General features: G+C 55.8%; 4 protein-coding genes across 4 annotated transcripts; 1 reads left to right on the top strand and 3 right to left on the bottom strand.

Annotated features, from left to right (window-relative positions):
* Window positions 1-243: 243 nt before the first annotated feature.
* BDZ99DRAFT_463303 (uncharacterized protein) lies at window positions 244-2,458 on the bottom strand. Its single transcript, XM_033720052.1, has one exon. The coding sequence runs from the start codon at window positions 2,079-2,081 to the stop codon at window positions 672-674; it is 1,410 nt and encodes a 469-aa protein (XP_033576487.1). The 5' UTR covers window positions 2,082-2,458; the 3' UTR covers window positions 244-671.
* A 15-nt stretch (window positions 2,459-2,473) lies between these two features.
* Window positions 2,474-3,685, bottom strand: BDZ99DRAFT_463302 (uncharacterized protein). The gene has a single exon (XM_033720051.1). It carries the CDS (start codon window positions 3,561-3,563, stop codon window positions 2,748-2,750), a length of 816 nt encoding a protein of 271 aa, XP_033576486.1. The 5' UTR covers window positions 3,564-3,685; the 3' UTR covers window positions 2,474-2,747.
* Window positions 3,686-4,362: 677 nt separating this feature from the next.
* Window positions 4,363-6,312, bottom strand: BDZ99DRAFT_463301 (CHL4-domain-containing protein). The gene has a single exon (XM_033720050.1). The coding sequence runs from the start codon at window positions 6,287-6,289 to the stop codon at window positions 4,697-4,699; it is 1,593 nt and encodes a 530-aa protein (XP_033576485.1). The 5' UTR covers window positions 6,290-6,312; the 3' UTR covers window positions 4,363-4,696.
* Window positions 6,313-7,150: 838 nt separating this feature from the next.
* BDZ99DRAFT_488447 (uncharacterized protein) lies at window positions 7,151-8,416 on the top strand (the record flags this gene model as incomplete). Its single annotated transcript, XM_033722907.1, has 2 exons — window positions 7,151-7,442; window positions 7,857-8,416. The coding sequence occupies 2 exons, from the start codon at window positions 7,151-7,153 to the stop codon at window positions 8,414-8,416; spliced, it is 852 nt and encodes a 283-aa protein (XP_033576484.1).
* Window positions 8,417-9,435: the final 1,019 nt, after the last annotated feature.

Raw genomic sequence — 9,435 nt, 5'->3', positions numbered from 1 at the left:
TCTTTGGTGTCTTTCAAGGATACAGCGGCGAAAAACAAGGCCGACGACAATAGGGGAAGTGGGAGATGGTAGGTGGGAGAGGGTAGGCGGGAGATGGGGGATGGGAAATAGAGGGGCGCGATGTCAAACGAGCTCCTCCATCCTCTTCGGGCGAGAAAGGAGAGAAGGGTTGAACAGGCCATCAGGTTGTTGCGCGCTCGTTTGGCGACTTGCTTGGGGGCGGGGCGGGGCGGGGCGTACTCCCACGGTTTTGTTGGAGAGATGGGGCGCGATGTCGAGTTTTACGCAGTGTAGTCAGAGTTGCCTCTTGAGACCGGTTGACGGCCAGACAATGGGGGCTAGCAGTGGTGGTGTCTAGCTTCAAAGGAGCACTTGAGTAGTACTGTACCCGTCTAGTGCGGTACAGTCGAAGATGAGAACAAGATATTGACTTCACTTCACGAAACTACAGTCCAGGTCGCAAGAAGCATAGTGGGGGAAAGGGGTGCTAAACATTCATGGAGCACGGCTACGGACTACTACAGTACAGAGGCAGGGACACGACTGGATTGAAAGCAACAGTAAGATGTGTACGCGTACAAAACGAAAAGAAAACCAAAGCGAAGCGAAAAGAAAAGAACACAGGACCGCATCCACTCAAACCGGTGTCATCCTGCTCAGCTCATGCACATTCACTTGTCCTCGATGGGCGAGTCGCCGTAGCCGAAGAAGAATTCCAACTTGCCCTCCTCAGCGCAAATGCACTTATACTCGGCCGTAGTCAGATGATCGCCGAATACCTCGCTAGCGTTGTCGTGTGCGAGGCCGAACCAGACATGGTCGAGTTCGGTCTTGCCGTCGCTGAAGTGCGAGTAAGGCGACTTGGAGGGGGAAGGCGTTGGGGTGGACGACGTGGACGACGTGGACGACGTGGGGTGAGTCGTGGGGTGAGTGGGTTTGAAGGTGGCGTGGACGGATGAGGTCGAAGTCGAGGTCGAAACGCTCTTCACACTCTTGGAATACCACTTCCACAACGTTGAGGTTGAGGAGTGCGTGCTATACTTCACCGAATTGGGCAGGGACGTAGTGCGGCTCAGAGTGGGCGTGACTGAAACGATTTTGCCCTTGCCCGACTTGAACGTGCCCGAAGACTTTGGATGGTAGAACGGAGACGACCAGTTGAGTGACGGGTGGAGTGTGGTAGCGGCGTAGTAGTAGTAATCTTCGTGATCTGGGTCTGTACCGTCGTGGTAGTGGATTTTCTCGTGAATCTCAACGGCTTCAAAATCAATGTCAACGTCCACGTCATAGGGGTGGGAAGCGACGTCGTGAGGTTTAGTGGAGTTGCCGGGGTAGGTGACAGGCTTCTCTGGCCAGTTGGTCGGCTTGGACGGATTGACGGCTGGCTTTGAGAAGGAGACGGCAGGCTTTGAGAAAGAGACGGCAGGCTTCGAGAAAGAGACGGCAGGCTTCGAGAAAGAGACGACGGACTTCGACGAACTTCCAGCAGACTTGGTAGGCTTTGACTGATGCACGCGAGTGCTCGACGAAGCAACGACAGGCTTCAAAAGATACGAGTAAGGCAGCTTTCCGGTCTTCGACGGATGCGCTATAGGCTTGAGGGTGTGGAAACCAGGCCTCGAAATAGAAAGACCAGGCTTCGCCCAACCAGTAGAGCTTGAGGTATGGATGGCCGATGTCCGGTGGAAGGTAGACTTTTTCGTGGAGCTCGTTGGTGTTGCCAGAGGGACGAGAACGCTGACCCAGTCAATGAAAGGGACGGATGTTGCAGATAGCGTCACATCCTTGAGGGACTTCACACCGCGGCGTTCGAGTGCACTGTCTTCAATGCTGCGGCCTAGAAGACTCTCCACATCCCGGTAGGTAACATTTCCTCTGAAACAGCAGCAGTGGGCGCCCTTGACCTTCCGATAATTGGAGTTCTTGACGTCCTTGTATCCGCAAAGGGGCATGGCCCGTGGAGAATAGGAAGTGGAGGAGATCGGATGAACGCGAGGGGACGGCTCGGTGGGCGGCTCTGGGCCAGCTGGAGCTGCAATGGCCGCCGTAGCCCCAAGTGCGAGCACAACGGCGAACTTCATGGCTGGATGATGAATAGAGGAATGTATCGATGGAGAACTGATGGATGATGGATGATGGAGCTTGTGAATGTTGAAGTTGATGGATGATGGAGTGTAAAGGTCTGGGTTGGGCAGGACGGTTTATAAACACTGCTGCCGCCTCTGGTCCTTCCCTGCGTGCTCGCGACCGTCAACATTGCGTGAGAGAGCTTACTGCCGGACGGAAGGTGGGAGCTCGAGACGGGCACGCTGCTCCCGCCGGCTGGGAGTGCTTCTTGCCTTCCTGAGCTCGACCTAAGCGTTCGCGAGAAGGATCTAATGGGTGGGTCAGCGTTTGCAAGGAGGCTTGGGAAGGGGAGGAACGGACCGAATAGCAAGGGCCTCAAGCCTATAGACTGAAGCAACTCGTTCAAGCTGCATGTGAAATTGAAGATGCAAGGCCAGTGGCAGGCTCCGCGGAACATACAGCAGCAGTCCATACCGTCCAAGGTGGCCCGGAGAGCTATCGGGCTTGCCAAAACTAACATTTTAGAGTTTCTGAGAGCTTTCCAAAGACCTCAGGCATGCCAGACAAGCCTACACAAGCACAGAAAGAGTGTGCACCTCGAGGATAGGAAATTTTGAATCAGAAGCACGAATTTGCGGACAGCCACTTTCTGTTCAAGAAAGCTTGAGTGGCCTGAAGCTTTACATAACACTGCAAGCCTCCCGAACAAATTCAACTCCTTTGCCCTCGAGCTTGTCATCATCTTCTAGAGGATCTTCCACGGCGATGATCTTGGGCTTCACACCCTTCTGGAGCATCACCCGCACTTGAGCTTTCTCCCAGAACTCAATCTGTACCGCCCTCCGCCGCCTCAACTCGGTCACGAATCTTGCAAACTCCTCGTCGGTCTTGCACCTGAACTTTGCACTCTCAATCTTGCTGTCCACCTCGTCCACTTCTGCAGTCGCGCACCTTGGACAGTAGACCGTCAGCATGCCGATGCCGTTCTCGTCCACAGTGTTGTACATCTTGAACAAAGACGCCGCATAGACGCTGTACCACGGACGCTGGCAATTCTCTTTCGTGCACGGCCGCTCGTAGTACTTGAAGGCCTTCGAATGCAGAACCGCTTCTTGGTGTCGGAGTAGCGCGTTGGAATCCGCCTCACGGCCTCGTACCATGTCTTTGACGTGCTGCTCAAACAGTTGCTGAACTTCTCTCATAGTCCTTCGTCCTGCCGTTGCGCGCAGTCGCCCATTCTCGGATTTCAGGTGGGCCTCCGCGAGCTGACGGTCTTTGAAAGCGTGGGAGGGGCAGAGGCCGTGTTTATTGACCAGGCCGTACGGCTTGCTGGGTGCGTAGAAGCTGGGCGAGAGCATGCTGAGAATGTAGTGCGCCTGGCAGCCTTCGGACATGCAGGGGACGTAGTGGTCGCTGGGATTGTAGACTGCTGAGGACGGCACACCTATGCGTGAGGACTGAACGGTTTTGACGCGAGACGGTTTGGCGGTTGACATTGTGTGCTTCAGGCTGGCGAGGCTACGGGATTTCTTGATCTCTGGTCGTGCGGAAAGACGTGTATAATCGCTTGTAGAAATGGAGATGTTTGACAATGATTTTTGAGTTGACAGTGATGGGGACGCACGGATGTTGGCCATGATGAGAGAGGTGCAAGAATGACGCGATTACTCGAAAGAACAGGCACAGAGAACAACAATGGAAAGTACGGTCTGCGATATTGATGAGCTTTTTGGAAGAAGTCGCTTTTCAGCTCTGGAGGCCCAAGCCTGCGGCGCCAAAAGCAAGTGGAAGCAGCGGTGCGATGGAGGCCTGGCAAATTGGAACTTGGGACGGGAAAGTGAGGTGGCGGGTCGGAAAGCTCCTGAGACATGCAAGGAGTGTAAGCTCCAAGGTGCCGGTCAACCTATGGAGAGAAGTCGATGCCCTCAATGAAAAGGAGGCAGTGCGTGCAGCTCTGTTAGCTGAAGACGCGAGACCAGCGCCATCGTGCACTAGGTGGCTCCACAGCTGCTATTGGTGACACCCTCACGGCGCCACCGGAACGCGGACAAGCCATCAATTGAGAGGTGCCGTGGCCGGCGATGGAATCGCGAGGTCTTGTTGGATAGATGGCCAGCTCGTCAGATCCGGTCGATGCGGGCACGCGCAACATGTCAGAATCGACAACAAAAGTACCCACGCTATTGTACAAAGGTAGGATTGCGGATTCGAGATTGCGACCTAATCCATTTCAACACAACAGAAAAAGCAGCCAACTTATCCTATCCTGACTTTTCACAGTAGAGAAGTCTCTGAGGGGCCGTGAACAATCTAATTAGCCGCTATTTATGTTCACACTGTGATAATAATACAACACGTGCGCAGTTCCTTCGCTAGTAGAAGCCGCTAGAACACCCCAACAGTATTACATAGTTGTCATGAATACATCAAGCGAAATCAAATCTCCAGTTGACAAGCTTAGAACCGAGAGGACCTTCAATAGCTCCGAAAAGACCAGGCCCCAGGTGGTATCACTGTCCTGAACTCCATAATTCCGCGATTAGCCAAGCCTGGCTCTGCCCTAGACACCGTCATCCATTCCGCTGTCATACTAGTACCGTTACAATAAGGAAAAAGGGTATCCTGATGATCAAACAATATTATTTCTCGTCCGAATCTTGCCATCTTTGACAACGCCAATGCTCACTCCGGCCTCTCCAGTCATCCAACCAGGCATCCTCTCTCCATCGACCACTCCCTTTTCCGCAAGCTGTCGGATGCCGGCAAACACGTGGGATCCGTAGAAGGTGGCACGGACGTCCGGGCGCCAGTCTGCAGAGCCGGCTCCTGGTGTGCTAGCTGTCTCGTCGGCTTCTCTATCAAGCTCTGAGGGTCTCGACGGGCGACCGTACGCTTTGCTTTTTCTAGCCGTAGGTCTGGGGTTCTGAATGTCTTCTTCATCTAGAACCGCAGGGATCACACTGGCAGGGAATGCGTCATCGATCCTCACTTCAACACGCTCGAGAGCCATGCCGTCGCCTTCGACACCAGAATTACCGAACCGGCCCTCTGCGACTTGCTTCCAGCGCTTGCTGGCTGGCGATTCCGCGGCTTCTTCATCAGCAAGAGCTGTGTTTCTCCGTCCACGCTTAGTAGTGCGCGTATTGTTCTCTTTACCCGCTCTGTCGTGCACATGGGCTGGGTTGGGTGGCTTGCTTTTCTTGATAGCATCTTTAGAAGGTGGATTGATACCAAAGTCCAGCGTGTTTTGATTGAGTTTATTGTCAACGAATATGCTCCAGCCACCTGGCGCGGCGTTGCTTCCCCTTGAGCCGCGAAGAGTGAGTAGGGCCTCGAGGGAGCGAGTGTGGAGTTTGGTATCTTGCAATTCGTAGCGCTTGAACGGTTTTGAAAGGGCCTGGGGCACTGCATCGTACAACAGCTTTTGAAGGCTTAGTGCTTCGTACCCAACTCGTTGTCCGGGAGAGGTCGAAATAGATAGGTACACGTAGGGTGAGCCGTCCGGGAACGCCACCCAGACCGCCTTTGCAGCACTCGAACCGCCAGAGGTCTGTGGCTGAACGTCGTGAAGCGACTGTTCGGTGTTGTATGGCGAATCATGCATAAAGATGCGCATGAGCGTGAGTCCCATGCCTTTGTGCATGTTTTTCTGGCGGGTGAAGTAGTAATGTGCTTTCATCAATGGCGAAAGCTGGTTCGCGAGGCTCTGGAGAAACGTGGCGGCTTGGAATCGCGGGAAGTCGTCGGCGTAGTCACCGGGTTCCACGCCAGGCTCCTGTTCCCGCTTCCTCACGAGTCGCTTTCCATACCACTTGTGGGAGGTTGGGTGGTCGAGGAGAAGGCGCTCCTCGACCATTGCGAGTTGATACAGCGAGATGCCATGCCTCCAGTCTCCGCACAGGATGCGGTCGGCAATCTCCTTGCGGCTGCCCTTTCCCTTCTTGTGGCCCTCGTATACTTCTCGCAATTCCTCGAGACTTTGGGCCGGGGGGTCGTACTCGAGGTGCTCGTTCTCAGCATCGTCAGGGTCGTGGTCCGCGTACAGGTACGGCTGGCAGAAGTTGCGGTGCTTCTTGTCCAGCCATTGTAGGACGACGGATATCAGGGACTCTCGTCTCAGCCTAGACAGGGCGCGAACAAGCTCGGTGTTTGTTGACGGAATGCGGAGGCTGTGGCCCAGGACGCCGTTTGTGGGGACTGAGAGGCCACCGCGAGGAGCCATCACGACGAGGCCGTGGCGGGGGCTTGTATTGTTTGGAGATTTTGGAGATGCCGAGTCGCGAGGTTGCGTCGACGCGTGTGATCAGGCGCTAGCCTCGGTACGTAATAGCGTGGGGTGAATGCTTGGCATTACGGCTTCGTCACGTGCCTGTGGCCAGACTCCACGACTCCACGACTCGACGGCGCCAGCGGGAAACACGGGCTGCTTCGGGCAATCCGCGATGCAGCATCTGCCGGCCGGTACTACCCGAAGTTCTCGCAACCGCCGTTGCCGCAGCTGCAGTCCCCGGCGGCCGTCACGTGGCCCGGGGTCGCCAAAGTGATGGCGAAGCGGGGTGTGCATACAAAGAAAAAGAAAGGCTGTGCCAGCCAGTTCCACAGCAGCAGTGCCCAGATTGCCACTCTCCACCGGCGACCTTCTGGCTCCGCACCCTCTTCTTTCACTGCCCTTTCATTGTCTCGACGTCCATCGGCCCAAGGGCGCACCAGGACCCACTTTGCGAGCGTTGTTGTGCGCCGGTCATCGCGGCCTCGTCAAAGAGAGACTACCACCCGCGGGGCCACACCAGCAGAATTCTCACACCACGGCTGGACGTCCCTCTGCGACGACAACACCACCGTCGCCAGACGCTGTCCCCCGACTGCAGAGCACTGCCGCCACCGACTCTGCGACTTCATCGCCGTCGCCGCGGCTGTGATCAGCGTCGTCTTTGGCCGCCGCCAATTACTCATCCTGACGCAAAGGATATCTCACTCGACTGCCGACATCGTCGCTGCCAGACATCGGGAACGACTCTCTATCTCGACGACTGCATTCAAGGCGCCTGACGCATCCTCAATTGGTGCATCCTCAGTCTCCGCCATGTCTTACAACGGCCGTCGCGGACCCAACGTGTCGCAGTACATCGCCGGCCTCAACACGATCCAGCCCGTCGAGGACCTGCCCGACCCGCTGCTCAACATGGACGAGGACATGGCGCTGTTCACCAACACCGAGTTCATCGACTGGGACCACGGCAGCCTCGACGTGCCGCAGCCGCTGGACTACGACCCCGTCGCAGAGCAGCGCGCCCGCCGGATGAATGCGTCGCGCGGCAGCTACAGCAGCGCCACCAAGGAGTTTGGCGCTGCCAGCAAGCCCGAGTTCCTCAACAGTGAGTCTCCCTTTTCGTCCGTCTCTTTCCCGTCGTCGTCGTCGTCGTCGTCGTTGTCGCCGTCGCTGTCGCTGCCGTGGTGTCGTTATCACGTCTCCTCTGCGTTCTCCGGATTACCGCCGATCGCAGCAGAATGGAGGCCGGTGCATGGGCGTGGACCCCGCCAACGCGCTGCAGCACGCAGCGCATAGGGGGCGCTCATTCGCTGGGCGACGACGATACAGTTCTGGCTCCATGCGCGTGCATGGCTCGGCTGGCTGCGTCGTTGGTGGACGTTCGCAGGGCTGCGAAAGCCCGAAGCACGCCATTCCCCGTGATGGCCGCCCTCAACTCCCACCAACCCTCGCACAACACCCTCCCGTTCCACTCTCCCCGCCTGCGCTACTACCATGACTAACGTCGCCGTCTATCCAGGCGACTTCCAATTCCAAGACTTTTCCGGCTTCAACAGCTCCATCACCGACCCCCAATTGCCCAACCTGTCGCAGAACACGCCCGCCGGCTATCCGCTCGCCTCCTACGGGTCGCCCGTCTCCAACTCGGCCTCGCCCGTGTCGCCGCAGTTTGGCCCCGGGCCTGGTGAGAAGCGCAAGCTCGACGCTATCACAGACCCTAACGGCGCATCAGGCGAAGAACCAACCCGCGTCGCCGCCGAGGAGGACAAGCGCCGCCGCAACACGGCCGCCAGCGCCCGCTTCCGCGTCAAGAAGAAGCAGCGTGAGCAGGCCCTCGAGAAGACCGCCAAGGACATGACCGACAAGGTCGGCGTGCTGGAAACCAAGATCACACAGCTCGAGATGGAGAACAAGTGGCTTAAGAGCCTCATCACGGAGAAGAACGAGAGCTCGGCCGATGTCAGCGCCATGTTCAAGAAGTTTCAGCAGACCCAGGAGACAGCAGGCGAGCGGAGTACCGGCCAACGCACCGACGGCGTGGGCACCGGCGCCGACCACAAGCAAAAGGCCAAGGCCTAAATTCTGATCATCTCTCTTGCTTCTTTGGCTTCAATTGCGGGTTTTCCAGCTTTGGCGCCGGGAGGCATACCTACACCAACTGCTTTTTTTGTTTTTGGCCTCGACGGCTTTGCACTATGCCCGCGGGGTAGTGGCGGGCTTTTAGTTTCACATTTGTTGATGGTTGCATGTGGTATGAAGTATGAAAGAGGGAAGTGGTGGTGGTATATCTTAACTCCATTCATGTCACTGGTTCATCTCGTATCACGTCGCACTTTGGTTGCTGGGATCGATCGCTAAGAGTAATGACCCAGACGATACCAACTGCTAGAGGGAGGATCCGAAACGAACGATGTCATACCAAACGCCAAATACCCAAGCACCAAATACCCAAGCGCCAACATTACGCTATAGAATAGAACAGCTGCTAGAATCAAACGAGCGCGACACTAGCTAGCAAGAAAATCTATCAAAGCGTTCGATCACATTATCTTCGTAGTGTTCTTCTTGTTTTGACGTCCTTCTAAGGCTTCGTTTGGTTACACAATTGCAATGTTAACGTAGTGTATAATCGCACATAGAAACGTCCTGACACAAGCTGGAGCGCAGCATCGAGAACCACCTTCGCCCATATTCTACCTGTACAATTTCCGTAGCCTATGCTCACCATCTATTCATTGCTCATATACACATCTCATGACTACGACTGCGCCGCCTCTTACGTACAAAATCTACTACCTATGTAGCACGCCTTTCCTCGCCCGAATTCCATGCTGCAACGAGCCCTACACCTAAAGCATCCCATCCCCAGCCTCATACCATCTGATCAGGATGCCACTCTCTACTACCTTCCTACTTGCGTTTCACCGCCCTTTTTCCTCTGACCGCCGCGTGGACCGAGCTCACGTCGGCATCGTAGAGTGGGAAGTGGCCCAGAAATACCGCGTTTTCGTGCGCTAGTGACTGCGTTTAGTGTTTGTAAGCATCCTTCTATAGTTAACGTAATCCACAAGTTAGTGGCCCGCACAAGCTAGTGGCCC

The sequence above is a fragment of the Mytilinidion resinicola genome (genome assembly GCF_010093595.1).
Source record: "Mytilinidion resinicola strain CBS 304.34 unplaced genomic scaffold BDZ99scaffold_10, whole genome shotgun sequence".
NCBI lineage: Eukaryota > Fungi > Ascomycota > Dothideomycetes > Mytilinidiales > Mytilinidiaceae > Mytilinidion > Mytilinidion resinicola.
The sequence above is the reverse complement of the archived record's forward strand: the minus strand, read 5'-3'. Positions and strand labels throughout refer to the sequence as shown.

Coding starts and splice junctions, on each gene's coding strand:
- BDZ99DRAFT_463302 (XM_033720051.1), bottom strand. CDS start 3,563: ATGTCAACCGCCAAACCGTCTCGCGTCAAAACCGTTCAGTCCTCACGC.
- BDZ99DRAFT_463301 (XM_033720050.1), bottom strand. CDS start 6,289: ATGGCTCCTCGCGGTGGCCTCTCAGTCCCCACAAACGGCGTCCTGGGC.
- BDZ99DRAFT_463303 (XM_033720052.1), bottom strand. CDS start 2,081: ATGAAGTTCGCCGTTGTGCTCGCACTTGGGGCTACGGCGGCCATTGCA.